General features: G+C 40.1%; 1 protein-coding gene across 1 annotated transcript in view; it reads left to right on the forward strand.

Annotated features, from left to right (window-relative positions):
- The first annotated feature begins 2,740 nt into the window (after positions 1-2,740).
- DHTKD1 (dehydrogenase E1 and transketolase domain containing 1) overlaps positions 2,741-26,461 on the forward strand; it is a 42,173-nt gene continuing 18,452 nt past the window's right edge. The window contains exons 1-7 of the mRNA XM_019710274.3: positions 2,741-2,998; positions 13,261-13,416; positions 14,621-14,832; positions 15,639-15,833; positions 19,632-19,901; positions 23,611-23,782; positions 25,883-26,081. Coding sequence (XP_019565833.1) covers positions 2,842-2,998; positions 13,261-13,416; positions 14,621-14,832; positions 15,639-15,833; positions 19,632-19,901; positions 23,611-23,782; positions 25,883-26,081 — 1,361 coding nt within the window. The 5' untranslated portion in view covers positions 2,741-2,841. The remainder of the gene's footprint in view (positions 2,999-13,260; positions 13,417-14,620; positions 14,833-15,638; positions 15,834-19,631; positions 19,902-23,610; positions 23,783-25,882; positions 26,082-26,461) is intronic.

Raw genomic sequence — 26,461 nt, forward strand, 5'->3', positions numbered from 1 at the left:
TGGGCTACCAATTTCCAAAATGATGATCTTGTAACATATTGTGGGTTCATAGCGATATATTAAAAAGTGAAGATGTTGGTAGACCATATTCTGCATATGTGGATCATGAGTTCAGAAGAGAGATGTACTATGTTGGTGATTTGTACTTGGTGTCATTCTTATGGTATTGTCCATTAAAGTCATGAGTGTGAATGCGATTGCAAAGGAAAGCAGTTCGGAAGTGTGGGAAAGCATGGTACATTGAAGTTTCTGGTTGGAAAATGGGCAGATGGGCATTTTAAGAAATTAGCCAAGGTAAGTGATCTTTAAAGAACTTTAAAGCTATGTTAAAACATTTAGACTTTATCCAAGAAGAACAGAGAACCATGAAAAGGTGTCAGGCAATAGCGATGTGAATTAGACATTAATTTTAAGAAATAGCTCTGACTCAGTGTGGAAGAAGTATGGCAAGGCAAGGAAAGACCCAAGGCAAAAATACCATTTAGGAAGCTACTGTTTTACTCCTGGAAAGGGCTGTTGATGGCCTCAACTGAGTGATAATGATGGAGAGTGGACAGATTTGAGAATTATTTTTGGGTGTATTTTGGGTCTAAAGATGGGATCTGTATCATCTTTATTCCCAGTCACTGCCTACATTTTTGCAAAATTTCCTGCTGATTTGAATCCATGCATAACGGACATGCCACACCTTCTCCTCAGCATCGCATGCTAACTTCCTACCGTAGTCACTCCTCTTCGTTCACTGAAGGCTTTAACACATGAGTAAGAGTCTTCCACTATTTCTACTCCTACCAATTCCAAGGTGATATTAATGTCCCTAAGGCAATTCATTGACATACCTGGCCTCTCAGTTTCTTGACCTTTTCACCTCTGATGACCTTCTCCCCTCCACCACGTTAGCGAACCAATTTCCTGGTCATTATTAAAATTTGCATCACCTGTACAATTGTCACTTCAAATATCCCATTTTCTGACTATGACCTTCTGTTTTTCTAGCTCAGAATCTCAAGCACCTCCAGTTTACCTATTCTTCAACTGCTTTGGAACTGCCAACCTCCCCTTTTTGTCCCTCCCCTTTTTTCATTAGTCCATTCTTCTATTTGCTAGACTTTTTTATTTCCCACTGTAGAGTCCATGTGTTATTATTTGAGTTGTTCTCTAATATCTTAAATGTTTTTGTCTCTTGGCTTTTCTATCACATTTGCCTGGAAAAACTCCAGCCCTGGGTGACTCTAATCAACATCCTTCCGACCTCTGTACCAAGGCAACTGAGCACTAATGGAGAAAATCACAAAAGAACAGAAATTAGTATCTCTCTATTCGTGGTCACCAACCTCAACCGGGTGGCCTCAAAACTTGAAGACGATCTTCTATATTTTATTACTCTCCTCAATAACAGATTCATACTGTCCTCACCTTTCTCACCTCCCCACTCCCCAGCACCTTCTCAGACGATTCTTTGGGGGAAATTAACTGGCCTCATACTTCACATAAAAGAAACTCCCTCAGAATCCCACCACTGAATCTATAACTCTGACTGCTTTTGCACCTATCTTCTCTTTTTGCTATCTGAATCAATGGAGGACGTGTTTCTTCTTTGTAGCATTGTTTTTGCTTGGATCCCGTCCCCTCTCACCTCTACGTGGACCTCAGTCCATTGAATTATGTTTCTCTCCTGTGTTTTTGATTTAATATTTTGTAACGTGTTTCAACCATGTTCCAGACTCTCTCATGCTAAAATCGTGAAGAAGAAGAAAAATCTTAATCACCATAACAAACTTCATCCCGGAAGAGATTGCCCTAGTGTCCCTTCCACGTGGAGGTCCCCGACACACCTGCTTGTGCTGGATGCGTCTCCTCTGTGCTTGCAGGGCACCTGCAGGTGACTGTATTGTAGCATCTCTCACATCGTGTGTTGAGTTCAGTCTGCAAGTGAACTGGGAACCGATTAAAGACACTGTATCTTATTAATCTTTTAACCTAGCGGAGTTCGCTGTGGGCATAGCGGTTGAATGAGTGAGGCTCTTATCCTGGGCTCATATATGTAATGTTCTTAGGAGTTTGGAGTCAGCGGCACAGCTGGCTAGAACGATGGATGACAGACGAGGGAAGGATTCAGATTTCCTTCCTCCCCCACCACAGTAGCAATGTTTAACGTGAGTCAGAATAAAATAATTGGGGAAACTGTCAGAGATAGACCAATGGAGAATCTCAAATATTCTTTTCACTCCTAGTCTACACCTTCCTTATGGGCTACTCCTCCCCTATTTTGTATTTTCTCGCACAATGTTTCTTGAGAGGGGGGCAAAAGGGGGAGAGAGATTGATTTTCTGGCTCCTTCATACCATCTTTTCTCCTTGCGTCCCTTGGTCTCAGTCCCAGCCACTTTCTATGCACCCAGTCGCTAAATTCTCCTTTCTGTATGACAACCTATAGCGTGTCTGTGTGGTTAAGTCCTGTGGCTTCCAACCAAGGATGGTGGGTGAATGAATACTCCTGGCCGGAGGCTGCAGGAGATACAGACATCGCGGTTTGTACCAGAAAGCAGGTAACGCTCTGCTCAACACTTCCCACTTCCCAAATCAAATCAAAGGCCACCCCCAGCCTCTAGGACAGTGCGAGCCCCGCCGGGTCCCGGGGCGTGGCTTCGCCTCGTCGACCCCTGCTCCGGATTGGCTCCGAGGGGCCGGCCCCCGGCCAATCAGGCACGGGGGCGTTGTCCAGGGCGAAGCCCCCGCCTCCCGGGTGGTGCGCTCGCGGCTTCAGCAGTCCCTGAAGCGACCCTCCCTGCTTGCGGCGTCTGCTGCCCCACGTTCTCTGGACCCGGAGAGCGAGCGGAACATGGCCTCGGCCACTGTGGCAGCAGCAAGACGGACCCTCGGCCGAACCCCTTCGCTCCTCCTCGGGCGTGGCTACCAGACGGAAAGGGGTGTCTATGGCTATCGGCCAAGGAAGCCCGAGAGCCGGGAACCCCGCGGCGGCCTGGCGCGCCCCCCAGGTCCGGGATGGGGCCAGGCCGTGGGCCGGCGGACTGGGGAAGCGGAGCCCCCCTGACGGGTCTGCCCTGGGGTGCTGCTGTGGGGGAGATCGGGCTTCAGGGGGCCTGCGTGTGAGCGCAGGCAGGTGGGGAGCAAGGGGAAGGGAGGGGGCACAGGGAGGCCCGCGTGGGCGTTTCGGCGTCGGGGTCACCACGGTCCAGCCTCGGTACTTGAGCAACCTTGAGGTCAGGGTCTCTACGTCGGTTCCACGCTTGGGTGAACTTACCACCTTCCGAGTTCGGACTTGTTTTGTGAGTTCTATTCCTTAAACTTGTGGGAACTTAGCTCTTTGCAGAGGCGGGGCTGCAGGAAAAGGAAAGTTCTAAGATCTCCCAGCTCCTGGAGTTGACCCATTTTCAGGGCTATCTCCAAGGCTGTTGTGAGCGGGAATGTGGCGATTACTACTACTGATTGGGTGAGGAGGGCATTTAGTTGGTGGTCTTGGAGCACAGCACGGTATTATCCGTTTATGTCCTCTAGCTAGCCTCTTGAATTTCAGCGTTTAAAACTCTTTGCTGAATTTAGAACCATGTTACTGGAGTTTTAATGATTAGAAGACATGAATATCAGTTTTTGGAACCTCTCTCTCTGTTGCATGCTCATACGCAAGGGGTTAATTTTGATTATTTAATTTATGCTGCACGGGTTTTGTATCTTTATTCATCCTCACAGAGTAGAAGATGAATACAGATGAATTATTAGAAGAAAATCATTGGGCCATCTTTGTTTATTAGATTAACAGTAAAAATGCCTTTCATGATCTAAGCACTTGACCTTTGGATCTTAACATCACACATTGGAACTTCACTATTTTTTTCTTGACCTCTGGGAACGTTTTAAATAAACCTGATTTTTCTCTCTTGAATGCAATGGGGTTTCTTTAGGAAGGCATTTTGGCCAACTAGATTGTTAATCCCTTGAGGATAAGACTATAGATGTTATTTAACTTTGCAAATTGAGCGTCAAGAATTTTATACGTCAGTTATTCTCAAGCTTGTGTGCTTTCAAATCACTTTGAATGATATTTAAAATGCCAGTTCCCAGGCCTCTTTCTCTCCCTCTCCCCCCTCTCAGGTTCTAATTCAGTGGTCTGAGATGAGGTAAGTTCAGGAATATGTATTTTTATCAATTTATAGGTAATTTTCTAACTGGAGGTCGATGGCCACCTGTGGCCAAATACTGTTACAGTCATAAGGAATGTATGTGCAAGATGTGTTTGACATTCTCTTGTTCATTTAAGATCATATTAGTGTCTGCTCAGTGCACAGTTATTGTGATCTTGTTTGAGGTTTTCCGTTGCAATTGGGTCTCTGTTTGATTCCTGTTAACATCCTGGCAACTGAGATTTGGCCTTGACTTGGAAAAACCTGGGTGGATGGAAGAGTGTATCTAAACAATCTTGGGAGCTTTGGGCCAGTGTGGTTTGAAAAATACCTCCTGAGTTGATTTTATATATAACCATCCCTCTTCCCTCATCACCAAGTTGTACATGTTTCTCCCACTAGTAATGAACTTGCTTGGTGAAATTTGAAAGTTTAGTATTAGGTTAGAACTGCAGGCCAGAGGTATGATCTTGTGTGTACTGGGAGGGAAGAGTGAAAGCAATACTGGGAAACAAATTGTTTGTTGCACAGTTATGGGATCTGGCTTAGGGCATTTTGTTGCTAAGGGTTATAATTTTATTTTCATTTTTCTTTTTTTTTAGTACTTTGAATATAACTTAAAGGCAAGTGGGCCATTTTGTAACTTTCTTCAAAATTACTATTGTGTGTAGATCTGTGACAGTTTTTCTTCTTTCTGTTTCAGAACTTATAACATTAAATTGTAATAAGTCTTTTTGTAAACCATTAATCTCCTACTTGGCTGTGTGGGAGAAGAGGGAAGAAGAGTTGCATCTATCACTTCCAATAGTATCTCATTGGTCATCTGTCTTTATATACCTGCAAGTGAGACTAGAAAGCATAGTCTTTATACATGGTGGCCCTGTACCAGCTGAAAATTATCTTGAGAGAGAAGAGGAAAATAGATAATGGAAAAACTGGTAATCACGACCCTTGACCTTTTGGAGCAAATATTCTAAGCTTTTCTTTCCATACATAGAATGTATTCATCTTCCACTCAATTCCTGAATCCAGCTCAAAGTCCATTATCTCTGGAGAATGTACCGTCCTCTCCATCAGATCTGATGGTGGCTCCTCATGGTCTGTAATTTTATGAAATGCCACCCATTTATACATTCCGTATACAAAGAAAACTCCCATCCATAAAAGGAAAGAATGAAGAACTCTACAGCAGCCACTAATTCAAACCAGTTATCAGATCCTATTGGGAAGGAGTGATAAAAGCCTCTTGATGTGTCTATGTAGTAAATTCACGAGTTTATTTGCCCCATCAACTCTGCCCTCTGCCCATTCCCCTGGCTTTGGCTTATGGGTTCTTCTTCACCCATTATCTTCTGTGGCCATCTCTGACATGGGCATTGGGCAGTATGCCCTCCTTGGGGACTACATCAGTTCTGCAACCTACTTTATTTTGATAAGGTCAGGCGCCCGAGAGTTACTTTAGAGGGTCAGCAATTACAGGGGTTTTTTTTGTTTTGTTTTTTTTCTGGCCAGAGTTGGGATTTCTTTGGCAGTATAATTTTTCTTATAAAATTCGTAAGTCTGCAGTCTTTTTGCTTCTGGTCATTCAATGAGCAAATTGCCCAGTCAAAAAACTCATCCAAACCTAGTTTTTAAGCCTGAAAACTCTGGTTTTTTACTTGCTGCTTCTGTGTTCTACCCATTCACCTCCCTAAATTTAATAGTGCTTACCTTGAGCGCAACCAAAATATAGTCTTGAGTGGGAGGGCAATACCCTTTATTGAATCTTTAAGTCTCAACTGGCTCCCCTTGTCTAGCAGAGAATGCTTATAGAAGGTACTTGAAGAAGGGTTTTGTCTGTTATCTTATCTCCTGCTAAGACAGGCTCTTCAGAACCACTTTTTCTAACTATTTCACATTCTCCAAACTTGCCAGGGTCTGCCTTCTGGGTACTGAGGCCACAGACAGAGAGTCCCTCCCTGTAGAATGAATTTCCTGCTATCTCTTCTTGCTGGTTAGCTAGCTCCACTCTGACCTCATCTTTCTCCCAGGCTTTCCTGAAAGTGACAGGAAACAGTGAACACACAGCCTGGGCTATAGGCTGCATGGCATGTAGTCTGCCTTTCAGGATTTCATAGGTGACAGTTTTACCAAATGTTTTGTCAGGTAGCATCACACTGCTCATCAGCTTTCTAATCTGAACTGTCTGGGTCCTTGGCACCCACGGCCTGACTGCTAAGCCAGTCATGCATTTTAGGTTCTGTTATGGCAGCAAACCACCTCGGGTACCAAATTCTGTATTAGACAGGATGAGTTCAGGGGATGCGCCGGAAATCTGGGATCACAGTGACTTAAGTTAGATAAGTAAAAGTCTGAGCTGGTCTGATAGCTTACGGTCGGTTCCATTAATCAGGACAGGAGGCTGATGAGGCCCAGGACGTGGTTTGATGGCTCTGGTCTTTTTCATGTTGCCTGTCCGTTGTCCTAAGAGGTACCATCTCACCATTGGCTGAGAGGAATGACTGAGTTCGTGTGATGAGTCATGTACGTAACTTCAGTACTGGCAAAGTAAATCAAAGGATAAACCCTACTGAAAAATGGACTCATGGCATCCTCCCACATGAAAGGTGACATAATGAAGTGGGAGGAGTTATGGTCAGAGATACAGTGTCTCCCTTCTCTTTGCCCTTCCATCAGCCTTCTTTCTTTATATGTTTATCGTGGCTAAAAATAATTACCTTCACAGGATGACTCTATCATTTACTAAGACTTCCATTGTCTTAGGCTTTAAAGAGATATTGAATTTGTTTCTAGTCACCTTTTGGATGGCAGTAGTTTCACTAGTTAAAATTTGACCTGTGATGGCTGTTACTAACAGTGTGTACTTTAGCTTTTGGAAACCTCAATTTCCAAGTAACCTTGATCTGTTTCTCAACAATCCCAATTTAAAATGGAGGTGGGTTTAGGAGTGGTGATTCACAGGTATAAATTTCATTATGGAGGATTTCGGTTATAAAACAAATGGCAGAATTTAGAGATTATCAGGAGAGAGAGACATAGGATTCCAAACAGCGGTTAGTGGTCACTGACCTTGGCACTGAGCTTTAATAGTTGAAGTGAGAGATTGTAGGTATGTTGTGTATTAGAAATAATAGGAGTCTTTCTTTACTGAAGTCAAATGATTGAAGAAAATCCTACTGCATTAGAGAGTTTTTAAAAATCTAGATAATTCTGGAGCACAAATGAAGACCAAAAAGCCTAATGACATTAGCTGTTGTACTTTAAAAAAAAGTCTCAATGACTTCTAGTTTTCTCATCCCTTTTTTCTATAGGCTCTGGACTTTCCTTTTCAATTTTTGTTACAGTATAATGGATAAAACACTGGATTGAAATCAAATATATATATATATATATATATATATATATATATATATTTAAATTTCTAACTCATTTTCAGATTATGTATATATTTAATTTTATTGGGTAACAGTGTGTTTCTCCAGGGCCCATCAGCTCCAAGTCAAATCTCTGTCCTTCAATCTAGTTGTGGAGGTCGCAGCTCAGCTCCAAGTCCAGTAGCCGTTAGCCGTTTTCAATCTAGTTGTAGGGGGCACAGCCGACCATCCCATGGGGGGAAATCGAACCGGCAACCTTGTTGTTAAGAGCTCGCACTCTAACCAACTGAGCCATCCGGCTGCCCACCGGCAGCTCAGCGGTAGCTCAGCTCATGTTGGTGTCTTCAATCTAGTTGTGGAGGGCGCAACTCTCTGGCCCATGTGGAAATTGAACTGGCAACCTTGTTGTTAAGAGCACACGCTCTAACCAACTGAACTAACCGGCCACCCCAAAGTCAAATATTTTTTAGTTCAAATTCCAGCTTCATTACCTGTGTTGCCTTTTGCAGGTCATTTAACCTCTTTGAGCCTCAGTTTGCTATTCTGCAGATAAGGACACCTATTTCAGAGCTGTTGCAAGGATTAGTTATGAGGATGTGTGAAAAATCCAACACAATGTGCAGCAAAAGTTAGTACTTAATAAATGGTCACTGTCATTTATTATCGATCTGTGACCCTTATGCATCTACCTTGGCAATGATTTAAGAAAGGATTAGGAAAAAATTGAAAGGTCCAGAACAAGGTTTCCATTTAAAGTGCGTGCGTGCGTGTGTGTGTGTGTGTGTGTGTATATATAATGTTAAATGAATTCTGTTGCACAGCCTAGGTCAATCTGAGTTTGTTGTACAGAATATAGCATTCTAGTACAAAGTCTTAGCTTTTAATGTGGTTATCTATGAAGTTCCTAAGTTAAAGCTGGAGGCAGCCATCTCATTTTTATAGGGTCCTATGGGACCCCAATTAAAAATTTCCCTTTCTTGGAGTCTTCATTGTTTTTATAGATATATAACATTACTACTTGCTTTAAGCATATGCTGCCTTGAATGGAAATAGACTGTGGTATGATCTAGGTATTTTGTGGGGAAGGCTGTTTATGACCAGATAATAAAAAGGAACTGTATTGACTTTTGCTTTAAGCACTAAGTTTAGTTGAGTCTGTCTGTCAGTGTACTTATGCTGGTTAGTAAGAACACTTTTCTTCCTGAAAATAAAACACTATTCAGTGCCTGCACCGTGTTTGCTTACAGCAGAGAGTAAAGTAATTGATGTAGATAACCCTCTCATAATTTATTTATTTTTTTTTACTTCTTGTATTAGCTAAGATTCTTTTGGTCACAGGTAACAGAAACCTACTCTGGCTATCTTAAGCAAAGAGGAGACTTTATTTGAAAGATACAGGTGTCTCCTAGAACGGAATGATGTGCGGAGTAAACCAGACCTCACTCTGGGAATATTGGCAGAAGCCGAGTCTGAGCTCATAGGGCACAGCTGTTAATGTACTCAGCTCCCGTATCAGCCATAACGTGTGTTGGGTGTCCTCCAGATCATGCCACAATCGAAGATTTGCCAGAAAGACTCATGGCACTCAGCATATAGTTGTACTCAAGGCCAAGATTTATTACAGTGATGTAATAGGCATACACAGCTGGATCAGAATGGAAAAAGGCACAGCTAGAATCTGGAGGTACCATTGTGTAGGCTTCCTTCTGCTCCCTGTCCCATGAGTGGTGACACAGAATGCACATCTCTTCAAGCTGCAAAAGCACTGCAACATACATGCAATGTTTTTGCCCAGGGAAGCCTATTAGACAGTAGGTACCCAAGACTTTTACTGGGGGATGTTCATGTAAACACCCTCTGCACGTGCCAAAATCCCAGACTCCCAGAAGGAGAGCAGGTGTTCAGCATAAGCCACATTGTTTACACAAACAGTCCAGGCACATGGACCACCCTTATCAGTTAGCTTTAGGTGAGGACGCTCCTGAAATCCAAGCGCCCAGACACCAGCCAACCTTGCAAGCAGGCTTTTCTAAAGACAGCAGTCTCAGGCCCTTTTCTTCCAACTTAGCTCTCACTTCTAAATCGCAAAATCTGGAAGGGTTGAATCTGACCCACCTTGACTCAGGTGTCTCTGGAATCCATGAACTTGGAGGCAAGCAAAATGGAGTGATGTAGACATATCTGCTGGAACCCACCCCCTGGAATGGGAGGGTGCAGCTCTCAGAAAGGGGAGACTCCGAGTGAGCAAGAAAGATCTACCACAGCCCTGGAGGGCTCTGGAAAACTTTCATCATGAGGCTTCTGTGACTCTGTTACAATATGCTGAGTCTCAGAACTTCTTTCATTCAAGTAATAACACGTATTTCTTGAGCATCTGCTCTGTGCTGGTTTCCTGAGCTGGAAGCATACCTCCAATATTTTCCATTTTGTTTCGAAGAAGAGTGTGTGTGTGTCCTGTTTTTGTTTTCCCTCTTCCTTCTGGCTTCTTAGGGATTTAACTTAAATTCCTCTGAACTTTTGGAGATATCATGAGTTCTAAGCTATTTGGGCAATATTATGCCTAACATAAAGGCATTCATTTTTCTGTTACAATAACTCTTTGATATATACAGTAATAGGAAGTTTTAAAATGAAAAACATATGCATTGTATTGCTGTTCTCCCATCCTTTTAAATATTTTTATCTCTTGTTTATTTTATATTCTTTGAATCTTCCAATTAATTTTTAATTAAATATTTCATTGTTTTAAATATATGTTTTGTAACAAATACTTCTATTATTTGCTACAGAAGAAAAACAGCAGAAACACTTGTACCCAGTGCATTTGAAACTAGAAGTTGGTCAGTTAATTTTTAGAAAATCACTGAAGCAAGGATTATCATAAAGACGTGAGAGATGCCTCAAGTATTTTGACCTAAATATTTATTTTTGTTTGCATCTCTGCAAATATTTAAAGAAAGCTTGTTAAAGGAATCTGTAAAATCTCTCTAGAGTTTTATAATTTCCCCCCTAATATTTTACTTTCTCCCACAGCAGCAGTCTTAAGAACAAATCTAACTGATTCTTACCAGCAGATAGTCACCTAGTGAGGACGGACATGCCCAGAGCACTGGAGAGAACCCACTAATCAAAAGCTTTCAGAATGCAGTAGGCAGCAAGTCTGTTCAATGGATACAGTTTGAAGAGCTCTATTGTACATGTCCATTGTGGAAAACTTAGAAAATATGATAAGCAAAAAAACAAAAACAAACAAAAAACAATCAGGAACTTTGACATAGGGTAATCACTAAGCTTCTGGTCTGTTTCCTTTCTATAAATGAAATATGTATATAAATATATATGCATATATAAAGTATATATACTAATATGGTACTATATAAACTATATAATGAAATATATATTATATGCTACATATACATACACACATTTTAACAGAAAGCAGACTTATGCTATGTATACCGTATTACGGTCTTCTCTCATCTAAGTAAACAAACACTTTTCCACTGAGCGTTCTCCTACAACATGCTTTTGTAAGGACTGTTGGCAAGTGGAGATTAGTTAACAACACTGCCACATGTCCCTCAGAGGACTGGAGGTTTACAAAGAGTTAGAGGACCATGATAAGGAAATGTCAGCAAGGAACCAGGAGGCATTAACGCCACCTTCAGTATTGGAAGGGTGTGGGTGTGGGCAATGAATAGCTTCACTTATGACTGGTGTCTTTTGGGGAAAACAGATTCCAGTTAGGACAGGAGTATAAGGAGTGTTCCGGGAAGAGGTTAAGAATGTTGGGAGGTTTGTAAGTCATGCAACAGAATTCCAGAGGTCACGTTGAAGGATCTGGGGGGAAGACAGGGAAGGATATGGGATTGTGTCCAGTAGAAGAAACCAGAGCAATGAAATAAGGATCGCCAAGAAAAGAGATTGTCAGGAGGCTTGTAAGATGTGCCCAGAGGTGGGAGGGGAATATTCCTCTCTCTCTGGCTCTGCCAGAATAGTAGCTGTCACGTGATCTTTGTGGTCCCCGTTGCCCATTCCTTTTTTTTTTTTTTTTAATATATATAAAAAAAACTTTTAATCATGGTTGTCTTATAAAGGCCGCTCCTTCTTAAAAACATTCTTTTGTTGGCTCTCTGGCATCACAAGGTCCTGGTTTTGCTCCTAACAACCTTAGTCACTTTTGGGGGCACCTCCTCTTCTCCCATCTCTAAAATATTGGTGCTCTGTGGGTCTGCCCAGGGCTACTTTCTCAGTCTACTTTCTCTCTGGGTGATCTCCTCCACTTTCCATGGCTTCCAGTATCATCTACAAAACTCCATCATTAGTGCAATAAGTCCAACAGTAAATATACAGGGTTATCATGACCATTCTCAGAGCATTCTAGTAGCCCTTTGGAAAACATTGTCTTAGTGAATAAACATCAGCTCACAGAGATCACTGCTTCAATTTCAAATGTTCAAATGCCTCACCAGCCAGGCTTTTAATGATACTCTACACCACTGACATGGAAATTGGCCCCAAAACACAGTGGTTTGGACACAGTCTTTCTGGATTTTAGCCACAAATACGCAGGTTTCCTACTCTGTAAAATAGCAATTGAGACCTTCAGTATGGTTCATAACAGAACCCTATGGCAATGTTTCTAGCCTGAAATCAGTTCATTTACCAGGATTGTTTGATTGGTTAATCAGACATAGTACAGATGCTCCTACTGCCGTATTAGTGCAAACACACTTTTTCCCTATTCAGTACAGCTCTGTTCTTTCCTCTGAGCCAGTGCCCACAGGTACATTTTGCAGTACTCTGAATATAAACCCAGGCACATATGTAACTCTAAAATCATTACACAGCAATACATGTTCAAAATAGAGGTCATTAAATTTTTCAAAATACGTGAACAGTTTTCTTTGGTTTTTGACAAAAATGCAAATTTTAAAAATGTTCAGAAAAATTTGTGCCCTCAATATCAGATATGTTCATTTTCAGAGATTTGTGCTCAGTTTGTGTGAGACTACCTGGATGAACTGAAGGTTAACTGAATGTAGGATGAGGGATTTTCTGCCTCAAATTTTAGAAGGACTTTCATGTGGAAAAGGAAAGAAAAACAGTTTGGGGCTGAATATAAAATCATCTCAGATAGAACTGGATTCATTACATGGAGACTGGGGAATCACTCATTCAGGGCTTTTACAAAGGGGATTGTTTTTTTTAAGATTATGTGCATGACAAGATAATTCCTATAGTCTTTACCTCATATAAGATTTCTTGAGTCTATGAGATAATGACGTACCTGAGGTCTTTAAGAAATAAGGAAGAGTATGTAACACTGATTTTGTAGTTCTGTCTATCTCTATTTTTTATGTAAGGTATAGAAGAACATCTGAAACAATTAAGAGGACTCATTCTCCATAATCTCAGCATTTTAAGTTATTTTCAATTTGGAGTATTCCCTTTTAATGTTTACCCGTGTGCATAGTTATTTTTATAAACGTTCACTCATAGTTCTATTTACTTTTTGGGTTTTTTAAAGTGATTTTTAGTTACCATGAGATAAATTTAAGGGAATATGTGTATTTTCCTGAATTCTGATGGTCTTTCATCCTGAAAACCACTGGTAGATGTGGTGAGTAGGAGCAATATGTTAAAAATATCTGAGGCCACAAGGGCTTCTTTGAAAAATGGATTTTTGTGGTTTGTGGGCATTTCCTAAACTGTTTGTGTTGGTTTCTTTTTCACCTGAATTAGTGGATCATGGACTTGCCAGGTTGGTGACAGTATATTGTGAGCATGGTCACAAAGCTGCCAAAATCAACCCTCTCTTCACCGGACAAGCCCTGCAGGAGAATGTACCCGAAATCCAAGCCCTTGTGCAGACCCTGCAGGGACCCTTTAATACCACAGGTAAAGTCCATTTACAAGAGACCTTCCATGTGAGTTACCTGCCGACAGATATGGGGCTCCTTTCTCTGTTCTTGAAGAACCCACGTGCCCCCTGGAGCTGAGGCTTCCATGGGGTGGGAGGAGGCAGTGAGGGCCACATTCAGGCACTGCCATGGAGGAGCAGTCTTGAGGTTCTAGAATGGTCTTCCAACACAGTCCATTTCCTCTGCGTTCAAACACCTGGAGACAAATGGCCAACAGGTGCATGAAAAGGTACTCACTGTCACTAATCATTAGGGAAATGCAAATCAAAACCACAATGAGCCATCACCTCACACCTGTTAAAATGGATATTGTTAAAAACCCCAAATAGACAAGTGTTGGTGAGGATGCAGAGAAAAGGGAACCCATGTGCACTGTTGGTAGGATTGTAAGTTGGTGCAGCCACTATGGAAGACAATACGGAGGTTCCTCAGAAAATGAAAAATAAAACCACCATGAGATCCAGCAATCCCACTTCTGGGTATTTACCCAAAGGAATTGAAATCAGGATGGTGAGGAAATACGTGAACTCCCATGTTCAGTGCCGCATTGGTCAGTCGATACCAACGATCCAAAGTGTATCAGAAGAAACCATAAGCAACATAAAGTAAATGTTGGTTTAACTCATGTTGTAGGTTTAGGCAAATGGCTGATAACTGAGTTGGTGCTGAGCTGATGACATATTACAAACCTTCCTTTTCTTTGACTGAGATTCAAGGATATTTCCTTTTACCTTAAAATATTGCTTTACTACCAATACAAATTCACATTGAGACCAACTATTTAATAATTGATGCTGCTTTATAGATATTATTAAGACTTGAACATTTTGGTAGACAGATATTTGAGATAAAGGTAGGACGTATGATTTGTAGCCATAAAGCAGATAAAAAGGAGGTTTCAAATTTTAGTTTGAAATGACTATAGAATCAAAATTTGTTATAAAGCAGCATGGCTCTGTCCTTGTGGAGAAAGATTGTTTTTTTCTCTTCTCGTTTTACTACCTCATGGCTTTTGACCATATTTTTAGTTTTGCTTCTAGAAAAATATAGATAAGTATTGATATTGACCCAAGTTATTCAGAATGAAATGCTCTGAACTGAAATAATTATTTTGGTATGTTCTATAATTAGTTACGTGGTTGATTCTTCTTTAAAATGATCCCTTTGATTCCATTTCGTAGGATTATTGAACATGGGGAAGGACGAGGCCTCGCTGGAGGAAGTATTAGCCTATCTCAACCAAATCTACTGTGGGCAGATTTCTATTGAAACCTCCCAACTTCAGAGTCAAGAGGAGAAAGACTGGTTTGCCAAGCGGTTTGAGGAACTAAAAAAGGAGACATTTACCACAGAAGAGAGAAAACATCTGTCCAAACTAATGCTAGAATCGCAGGTATAAAAGCAGCAGCTGATATCAGGGAACTAGGTCAGCTCATTTTCTACAAAGACACAAATATTGAAGAGAGAGAATTAGACATTAATTCTCTGAACGTATCTTCCCTTACCCCCCATTGTGTCAACACGACCAACAATATAACACCAACCACTTTATTCTGAGCAGGAAAAAGTAGAACGCCGAACAATGGACCTTTTGGTTCTCCTCAGTGTCAAAATACTTTTTATATATTTGTCTCCTCATCTATAAAAGATTGAAAAATCCTTAAGATCTTACTTCTCTTTTTATTATCTGGAGTGATTGAAAAATTAAAAAACCTGTGCATGAAAGACAAATCAATACAAATAATGGAATTGAATCTCTGTCAGGGCTATAATCAGGACTCAGGCATATCAAGGTGACAAGGAACTATTCCCAATCATTCAGACAGTTGGCTGGTTTGCAGCCTTGATGAAAATAGTACTGTAGAGCCTGAAACTAGAACTCAGGTACTGGGAGAGCAGCAGAAACCTAAGGCCCGGCCCTACACTAGAAGAACACACATTCTAAGGGGATTCCTCTTGGGGTAAGTCATTCTACCTCTCAGGTCATTTTCTCTGCATCCCCCACTGCTCTCTGGTGTCCTTGGCAAGGCTTTCCTGCCGGGCTAGGGGGACTATGTCTGTCTCTGGGACATGTAGTGAGGGGGCACGGCTGAAGCCATGGGAAGTGTGGGGATCTGTTCAATGACACGTCAGTGAGTTTGACTTTGACCTGAGGAGTCAGATATCTTCCTGTAACTGTGTCTGATATGATGTCCATAGGAGTTTGATCACTTTTTGGCCACCAAGTTTGCCACAGTGAAGCGATATGGAGGCGAAGGAGCTGAAAGCATGATGGGCTTTTTCCATGAGTTGCTGAAAATGTCAGCTTACAGTGGGATCACCGATGTCATCATTGGGATGCCCCATAGAGGGAGACTTAATTTATTGACAGGCCTTCTGCAGTTCCCTCCAGAGGTAAGATACTTTCTATGACAATTGACTGTAACAGAATAAAACCAATGGTAATAATTCCTTTTAGAAAACTGACAAAGCATATGTGCCATTGACATATGACACAGCTGACTTAATTGATGGAACGCAATGCTGCTGGATAGAACTGGTATTTAGGTTGATTTTCTGTATAATCACATATGGAGCCTTTCTTCTCTCAGGGAGATTAAAGATTACTTTGTTTCCTCAAGGATTTTATGAATAGATACATTCTGTTCTTGGAAGCACTCTTTTCTTACTTAATAAACATTGTTCAAATGAACACAGAGATCTGTGCCATTTTATGCAATTTTACCTCCTACTAATTTGCAGAATTTATAATTAATAAATTGTATAAAACTAATAACACATTGTTATCTCAAGAAACCACCTAAGTGAGTGGTTTTATGGGTAATTGAGTTTTGGTATTTCTGTTCAGTCCAACTCAGCTGCCCTGTAAGTCTCTCAAAAGACTTGACAGCCAGGACTGAAAATTTGGTGTTGGGGAACATCTGAGAGATTTGATATGTAATAAGATTGTGGCCACTATGCATGGATAAGCCTCACTACTGTTCTTGTCCTGGAGATTAAAAATAATTATAAGTGTTAAAGGCACTATCAAAGTTAGGTGGAGTGAATATAGCCCTTGGAAGGAAGTGTGATCCTTAAGAATATTACAAAATCTATGTGGTGTCATGTCCAGGGGCCAAGTTTTACCTCTGTTTGTCATACCTCAGTGTTTCTGATGCTAAGAGGCTGGTAATCAGCTTTTATAAGACAGATACCTTAGAAAAGGTTCAGTACTTGTACGACAGGATAAAGTGATTGACAGATGGAGGCATGTATTTCGATCCATGCAGAAATTCTTAAACCAAAAATTGCATTCCCAAAATAGCTTAGACAAAGAAATTACTCAAAGATGCAGAGATGATTACAAACGATCATCTTTTTGAGAAACACATCTTATCTGCACTGTGTGAGTATGTATGTATCTATTTGTAGATAGGTCAGTAAGAAGCTTTTTTAATAATCCACATGCTCTTTTGGTAAATACCTTGGTTTGAGATCCACCTTTCTTGCTTACTAGCCAAGGAACTTTAACAATTTAGTTAATTTCTCTTGCGTGTTCATTTTGAAAATGGGTAGTAACATCTATCCCCTAGAAGACTAAAAATGAAGTCAGAGAATGTACGCAGAGAAGTGCTTTGAGAACTGGATGGTAAAGCTTTTTAGATGTGAGCTAAGCTGTATACATCATCCCCTGTCTGAAAGGGATTAAGTTCTATTATTTTCCTCTCTATGTTTAACAAAATTAATACAAAGTTCTTTTTTTTTTTTTTTTCAGTTTCAGGCATACAAAACAACGCAATAGTTAGACATTTACACCCCTCATAAAGTGATAACCTCCCTCCCCCAATCTATTGCCCCTCTGACATGGTATATATCTATCACATTTTCATTGACTCTATTCCCTGTGCTGTACTCCATATCCCATGTCTGCAAATATATTAAATTATAGTTGACATATAATATAGTTGACATGAATATTATTCAGCTTCAGCTTCAGGTGTACAGTGCAGTGGTCAGGAATCTACACCGTCCATGAAGTGGTCTCCCTAATGAGACAAGTGCCCATCTGACACCCTACAAAATCTTTACAACATTATTATCTTCCCCAAACTGTCTTTCATATCCCTATGGAAATATTGTAGTTACCAATTTATGCTGTCTAATCCCTTCCTCTTCTTCCTCATCCCCGCCCCCCTCCCTTCTAGCAACCATCAGTTTTTCCTCTATATCTTTGAGACTATTTCTGTTCACTTTGCTCATTTATTCAGATCTTTAGATTCCACATATAAGTGAGATCATATGGTATTTGTCTTTCTCCAACTGACTTATTTCACTTAGCATAAAGTTCTCTAGGTCCATCCATATTGTTGCAAATGGTAAGATTGCATTCTTCTTTATAGCCAAGTAATACTCCATTGTATAAATGTACCACCGTTTCTTAATCCAGTTGTCTACCAATGGGCATTTCGGTCGTTTCCAAGTTTTGACTATTGTAAATAGCGCTGCAATAAACATAGGGGTGCATATATTATTTTGAATTAGCGTCTTGGATTTCTCTGGATAGATACCTAAGAGTGGAATTGCTGGGTCATAAGGTAGTTCCACTTGCAGTTTTTTGAGATACCGCCATACTGATTTCCATAGTGGGTGCAGTCCCACCAACAGTGCACCAGGGTTCCCTTTTCTCTACAACCTCGTCAGCACTTGTTGTTTGTTGATTTATTGATGATAGCCATTCTGACTGGAGTGAGGTGGTATCTCATTGTGGGTTTTATTTGCATTTCTCTAATGATTAGTGAGGTTGAGCATTTTTTCATATGCCTGTTGGCCGTCTGAATGTCTTCTTTAGAGAAATGTCTCTTCATGTCCTCTGCCCATTTTTTAATTGGGTTGCTTGTTTTTTTGGTGTTGAGCTGAATGAGTGTTTTATAAAATTTGGATATTAACCCCTTATCAGATGTACCTTTGACAATTATCTTGTCCCATTCAGTAGGCTGCCTTTTTGTTTTATTGATGGTTTCCTTTGTTGTGAAAAAACTTTTAAGTTTGATGTAATCCCATGTTTCTTTTTTCTCTTACTTCCCTTGCCCTAGGGGATATATCAGTAAAAATATTACTCAGAGTAATGTCTGCAAATTTACTCCCTATATTTTCTTCTAGGAGTTTTATGGTTTCGGGTCTTACATTTAAGTCTTCAATCCATTTTGAATTTGTTCTCGTATATGTCGTAAGGAGATGGTCCAGTTTCATTTTTTTGCATGTGTCAGTCCTGTTTCCCCAGCACCATTTATTAAATAAACTGTCTTTACCCCAACGTAAATTCTTGCTTCCCTTGTCATAGATTAAATGACCACATATGAATGGATTTATTTTTGGGCTCTCTATTCTGGTTTATTGATCTATGTGTCTGTTTTTATGCCAATTCCATGCTGTTTTGATTATGATAGCCTTGTAGTATGATTTGATGTCGGGTAGCATGATACCTCCCACTTTGTTCTTATTTCTCAAGATTGCCGTGGCTATTCGGGGTCTTTTATAGTTCTATAGACATTTTAGGATTATATGTTCTATTTCTGAGAAAAATGTCATTGGTAGTTTGATAGGAATTGCATTGAATCTATACATTGCCTTTAACTATATTAATTCTTCCTGTCCAAGAACATGGTATGTATTTCCATTTATTTGTATCTTCTTTGATTTCTCTCTTCAGTGTCTTATAATTTTCTGAGTACAGGTCTTTTACTTCTTTGGTTAAATTTATTCCTAGGTATTTTATTGTTTTTGAAGCAATTGTAAATGGTATTGATTTCTTAATTTCTTCTTCTGATAGTTTATTATTGGTGTATACAAATACAACTGATTTCTGAATATTAATTTGGTAGAGTTCTTCTGAAAATATATCCTGAGAGGTGTATTTAAAAATTTTATTTTGCTTATTGCAAGGCAGAGGTACCTTTCTGTCTGTGTCATGTTAAACTGTTCGTATAGTGTTGGGACTGCATTAGATTGTGAAAATCTCCAAATAGAATACACCTCTGTGCATTCAAGCAGTTAGAAGTTTGTGCCTATTTTTAAACAATGCATGATAATAATAATGATAAAAACATGTGCATAAAGTTTTTTTGTACTGTATAATTTAAACTTACCACCTCTTCCCTAGTTTCCATTGTGATAAAAGCCATTTTTTTTTCCTTGTCTGTGTATATATGATAGCTGATGTTCCGTAAAATGCGAGGCTTAAGTGAATTTCCGGAGAATGTCCCAGCCACTGGAGATGTGCTGTCTCACCTGACCTCCTCAGTTGACCTGGACTTTGGAGCACACCATCCCCTGCACGTGACAATGCTGCCTAACCCCTCGCACCTAGAGGCCGTTAACCCCGTAGCTGTCGGGAAGACTCGGGGAAGGCAGCAGTCCAGGCAGGATGGGGACTACTCCCCAGACAGCTCGGCTCAGCCTGGGGACAAAGTCATATGTTTACAGGTACTTGTAATTTCAGGCAATGAGGGCAGAGGTTGGGAAGGCTGACTAGGGGAAAAGAATGTCTGGGTTGCTAGGTCTGAAAGGAGATGGAAGATACTCAAGATGGACCTGAGATGAACTTTTGGGAAAAGAAGATTCTGGGGTCATTTTAAAAATCAATAGTAGATATGAAGTCTAGTCTCAAGGCATCTGACTTTAGATTGAGGTTTCCACTGTGTGTTTTTTTCTTGAGTTATGAATTAATTAAGGGAGCATTGGAAGGCATACCTGCTACTGCTAAGAGGACAGATGTCATGGCTTCTCTGAAAGTGTGGTCTTCTAGTAAACTCTATGTACCCATATCTCTAACAAGGCTGAAAGAGTCTGGATTTATTCATTTATTACTTTTTTTTTTACACTTTATTTATTTATTTATATTATTTTATATTAATTTCAAGTATTCAGCATAGTGGTTAGACATTTATATAATTTATGAACTGATTCCCCTGACTAGTCTGGTACCCACCTGGCACTATCCATAGTTATTACCATACAATGACTATATTCCCAATGTTTTACTTTACATCCCTGTGACTATTTTGTAACTACCAATTTGTACTTCTTAATCCCTTCACCTTTTTCACCCTGCTCCCAACTCTCCTTCCATCTAGCACCCTGATAAATCCAGTACCCATCTGGCGCCATACGTTGTTATTACAGTATTATTGACTGTATTCCTTATACTATGCCCTAGATCTCCATGTCTACCTTGTAACAACCAATTTGTACTTCTTAAGCCCATCTCATTTTTCACTCACCCCTCACCCTCCTCCCATCTGGCAACCATCACAATGTTGTATGTTTTAAAATGAAGGCCTTTGGCATTAAGGCAACCAATACGAATTATTAGTGTGGCTCTTCCTTCCTCTAACTCCCAATTTTTCATAACACAAAATGTATATTTTAGAGGTTTGGACCATAGGTCACATTTGTTTTCTACAAGGTTTTATTTAAATATGGAACTTTAACTACTAGGAGATAATTAATCCTGGATATCAGTAACTGAGTCTTCAAACCCAACAGAAATCTCTATATTCATAAGGCAGTAGAATATTTAGCTATGTATACAAATAACCACATTATCTTATTCACATTAATTTTTCATGGGCAGAAACTTACAGAAAATAGATTGGGGGTAGGCAGAGTTGGATTGGATTATGATATATTTCTAAATATAAACCTCCAAATCATTAGGCAGACATTCTCTTTACCTTTCACTTGACTTAACTCATGATACTCTGATATATTTTAGTCACTCACATTTACCCACTACATTAAGCAGCTCTTAAAGTTGATTTCTAAAGAGGTGAAAATGGCATTTTCTTTAAAGAGATAAGAAACTGACAACCCTCTTTTATCTACTTTATGTTCCCAAAATATTTGGCCCTGCTCCATCTGTACATGCGTTGCTCAAGTACACAATTCTAGTTTCTTGTAGGAACTCTTAAGTTTGGAGCCTGTAATACCGTGTTTCCCGGAAAATAAGACCTAGCTGGACAATCAGCTCTAATATGTCTTTAGGAGCAAAAATTAATATAAGACCCGGTCTTATTTTACTATAATATAATGTAATATATAATATAATATAACCAGGGCTTATATTAATTTTTGCTCCAAGAGACATATTAGAGCTGATTGGCTAGGTCTTATTTTCGGGAAAACACTGTATCATGGTGGGTAAGATTCTCCATGCTGCTTTTCCTGCCTGTCTTCTGTTTGTCTTAGTCCCGGAACCGGTGAAAGTGGATTTTCGTTTGTGATCTTCTTGTGTGTTCAACCCCTCGTCGCCACCCTGTTGTGTTTGGCTGAGCAGCTTCCGCCTCACCCAACATTTGTGCTTATGGATGCTTAATCCTACAAACTTTATGGAGCATAGTGGAGTGGTTTCCGTTTTTATTTAAGAAGGAAAATAAAAGTAGCAAATGACACAGTTGCGCTTTAGTGCCAAGAATCCTAAGACCAGGATAAAACAACGTAAGTTACGAACATATGTTATGTTCTTATCAATGCTTCTACTGTAACATTTTTTAAAGGAGCGGAAAAGGCACACATCTCTCTTCCTTGCTTTACTGACCTAGTTTTCCATCCTTACCCACAAGAAATCCCATCAGCAAGGAGGCCTTAGGGCGAGAAACCCCTTGACCTTGTGTGGGCCATGGTGTGGCTGCAGGTTGGACTTTACCGTGTAGCACAGTGTAGAAACGACAAGAACTCTGGTACCAAGAAGACCTGAATTCACATCCTGGCTTTGCTGCCTTCTAGCTTGGCCTGCCTGGTTCTGTACTTGGGTCTTCTGAATCTCATAGGTAAAGTGGGCGTCTGTTACATTCCTCGTCGTGTTCTGAGGATTAAGTGAGAACATATACAAAATAAGTTTCTTGATCCAGGAGAATAGCTTGGAGGGATGGGGAAATAAGTAGAAAAAATGGAGACATCACAGAAGATCTAGAGTTTAGTGCAAGCCATGTGAAATATATATTCTTTCTGAACCTTGGTTTCTCATCTGTAAAAAGGACAGTAGTGACTTACTTACCTGCCTCAGCCCCCGGTTGTTGAGTGGATTAATAATGACTAGTGCTGTGGAGATAATGTAAGGGTATGTTACTACTAGGTAAAGATACTCCAAAATGTCACTCATTCCTGTAGATCCTAGCTGTGGAAATTTCATTTATGCAAAGCAGTGCTTCCTTTCTTAGCCAAAATATTCTACTTATATAAAAATGACTCTACCGGACATTATCAACACCATTTAAAAATCTACTAAGTATTCTTTCTTCATTAACATTTAAGTCTTTTGATTCTGTTTCTATTAGACCACAACAATTGCCTCAAGTCAGGACATATCAGATCATTTTATTATTTAGTTCAGCATCTTGGCTGTTTACAATAATCATCTTTTCGCATGTCTGTAGAGCTCACATTTTCTTCTAAGATCTACAATTCCCTCATTATTTGCTTTCAACTTTTCTAAAAAACATTTCCCCCCATTCTGTCACCTTCCATGCACCATGTTTTGTGGTGACATTATGATCTAACAGACTAGAGTAGCACATTTTAGACATTCTCTCCTAGTAGCATTTTGTGTTTTCCTCAAAACATCCTTTCACTAATGTATCGTGTAATTTCCCCCCATGCCTGCTGTCTTTGCTGTCACATCACTCTCCTTTATGTTCACAGCAGTGGTCAACACACCATTAGCTGATGTGAGCTGCATGCAGTCTCTTTTCAGGGACAAGATGATTAGGAGAGAGGGAGAGTTCAAAGCTGTGCACTGTTCCTTGTATCTTGCAGGCTGTTTTCATGAAAGCTTTTCTAGAGCTGATTTCCTGCTGCACCTCCAACAGCCTTTCCTTCTGTGATGCTGCTGTACGCATACACTAGACAGTTGATGAGTGTACTAAGTGGTGGGCATAGGTGATGATGTGGGCTGGAAGCAGTGGCTCACCTGGCGGTGGCTGCAAGGGGAAAAGGACTGATTTAGCATCTTTGAAAGCTGCTTGAGATCAGCATAACCGGTCTACAACCAGCAGATTTTCAGGAGGGCAGGGGAATAGTGAGAGGGTGGTTGTTTCATTCCTGTTATTATTTGAAAACAATTTATTCCAGCCTGAAAACTTAAATTTCTCCATCCCTTATGTTCCTTTTCTTTTTTTTCTCCCCTGTGATTTAGGTTCACGGTGATGCTTCTTTCTGTGGTCAAGGGATTGTTCCTGAAACCTTTACACTCTCTAATCTCCCACATTTCAGAATTGGTGGGAGTGTCCATCTGATTGTCAATAACCAGCTGGGTTACACCACGCCGGCAGAAAGAGGAAGATCTTCCTTATACTGTAGTGATATCGGTATGTAACACAGGAGGCGTTAATGTTGCAGGGTCAGACAAGGAATTCCTGCAGAAACTTCTTGTTCAGTCGGAACAATGAGCCTCACCGGTTATCCCATTTTAAATTTTGGATCAGATACAGTCAGTAGCCACCAACAGTTTTTAAGTTAATAATTATTTTAAACTCTGAGTGTAATCTTTAAATCCAAGGAAATATCACTAGAGTGCAACTTAGAGGATACAATCTCAAATTGTTTAAGTAACCAGTTGAATGCTCTGATGGAAACCAGAGATCAACACAATTAGTACAACACTGGAATAATTGTCTTTAGGATGTTCAGACTTGGAGTACCCAAATCTTAGTCAAAAAGGATATGTTCCATTTAATAAGGGGTTACTATCCAAAATATATAGAGCAAATGCAACTTAATATCAAAAACAACCCAATTAAAAAATGGGCAGAAGAATTAAATAGATGTTTTTCCAAAGTAGCCATATAGATGGCCAACAGGCACACGAAAAGGTGTTCAACATCACTAATCGTCAGGGAAATGCAAAACAAAACCACAATGCGATATCACCTCACACCTTTTGGAATGGCTATCATCAAAAAGACAAGAGATAACAGATGCTGGCAAGGATGTGGTGAAACGGGACCCTTATACGCTGTTGGTGGGAGTGTAAAGTTGTCCAACCACTATGGAAAACAATATGGAGGTTCCTCAAAATATTAAAAATAGGTCTACCATCGGATCCAGAAATACCACTTCTGAATACCCAAAGAAAATGAAAATAGGATTTTGACAAGATACATGCACACCTATGTTTATCACAGCATTACTCACAATGATCAAGATGTGAAAACAACCCAAATGTCCATCAATGGATGAATGGATAAAAAAGATGTGGCATACATATACAATGGAATGTTCCTCAGCCATGAGAAAGGAGGAAATCCTGCTATTTGCTACAACATGGATGGACCTTAAGCACATTATGCTAAGTGAGATAAATTGTACAGAAAAAGACAAGTGCTGTATGATATCACTTATAAGTGGAATCTAAAAAAGAGTGTCAAAGCTATTTAAAAAACAAACAAACAGTGAAATGGTGGTTACCAGTGAATGGGAGGGGGAGGATAAGATTGATGGTGTTTAAGGGTACAAACTTGTAACAAGTAGTAAATAAGCCACAGAGATCAAATGCACAGTATAATGAATATAGTCAATAATACTGTACTATCATGACATAATGTGATAAATATTGCTTTAATGGCAATCATAGCACAATATATAAATGTACCAAAGTAACGCACTATATACCTTAAATTTATACATAGTAACATGTCAAGTATATATATATATACATATAGATACATATATATGTGTGTGTGTGTGTATATATATATATATATATATATAAAAGGATATGTTCAGCCACTAAATTTGGCTAAGTAGTCTCGTTAGAAATGAGATGTGAAGAAGCAAAGTTGACTTGTTTAACCTGTGGAAATTGGCAGTATTAAGAGAAATACAGGGCTTTTATTACCAAGTTCCTATTTCACACAGTTGTCAGAACTGTTAGAGGGTAGTAACTATCCTGTTTTTATACCGAGACTGGCCTGGATGCCTTTGGGGTTGTCTGTGTGAATTTTTTGTGGGTAGTTGCTGAAAAATCATTCTTTCTCTTTAGAGAAAGTCCTTTTTTTTTTTCTAGGATGCATTCTTTCATGACCCTTTTATCTCAGGAGGAATGATAATAGTAATAATGACGATAACAAAATAAATATTGTTATATACCATGCACTTTTAAGAACTTTATATGCATTAACTCGTTTAACCTTTACAACCTGACTAAGAGGTAGGGGCTCTTATCCCAGTGTTACATGTAGGGAGACTGAGATTCATAACTTTACCAAGGTCACACAGTAAATCACAGAGCTAGGACTTGAACTCATTCTTGTCAGCTGGACTCCAACGTGTGGGTTCTTAACAAACAACCCCAACTCCCTGTGAGGATGTAGGCCGCCCCGCCACCCCACGCATACAACAGGACTTGGTGCTGAGCTTGTGTCAGCTGGGTGAACTGGCCCACGTCATCTCGGTCTTCTCTGCTTCAGGGAAGCTTGTGGGCTGTGCCGTCATCCACGTCAATGGAGACAGCCCAGAGGAAGTGCTCCGTGCCACAAGACTGGCTTTTGAATACCAGCGCCAGTTCCGGAAGGACGTGATTATTGATTTGTTATGCTACAGGCAGTGGGGCCACAACGAGCTGGATGAGCCCTTCTTCACCAACCCGGTCATGTACAAGATCATCAGGTACAAGGATACACCTTCATGAATATGCCCTCTTTCCTGCAGTGTTCACATTATGGTTTTTATTAGACACTCTGAGGTAGGGTGACCAACTTTCCTGTTTGCCCGGGATGTGAAACTTTCATTGCTAGAACCGAGACAGCCCTAGGCAGACTGGGATGGTCCCCGTATTCTTCAAACTCTACATATTTCCTCGATGAATAGACAAAGGGGGCAACTTAACCACCCTACGTAGCGGATGGGTAGACGGAATAGGAGGGCTTAGGCAGAGCCTTGCCTGAAGTCACTTAATATAGCAGTGACAGGATCAGAAACAGGACCTCCACGATCCAGTTCTGCAAACTATAGATGGGGACCTAACTTTATGTCTTGGTAAGAGGTTA

Source organism: Rhinolophus sinicus, chromosome 1 (genome assembly GCF_057876585.1).
Source record: "Rhinolophus sinicus isolate RSI-liver-muscle chromosome 1, RSI-T2T, whole genome shotgun sequence".
In the NCBI taxonomy this organism is placed as follows: domain Eukaryota; kingdom Metazoa; phylum Chordata; class Mammalia; order Chiroptera; family Rhinolophidae; genus Rhinolophus; species Rhinolophus sinicus.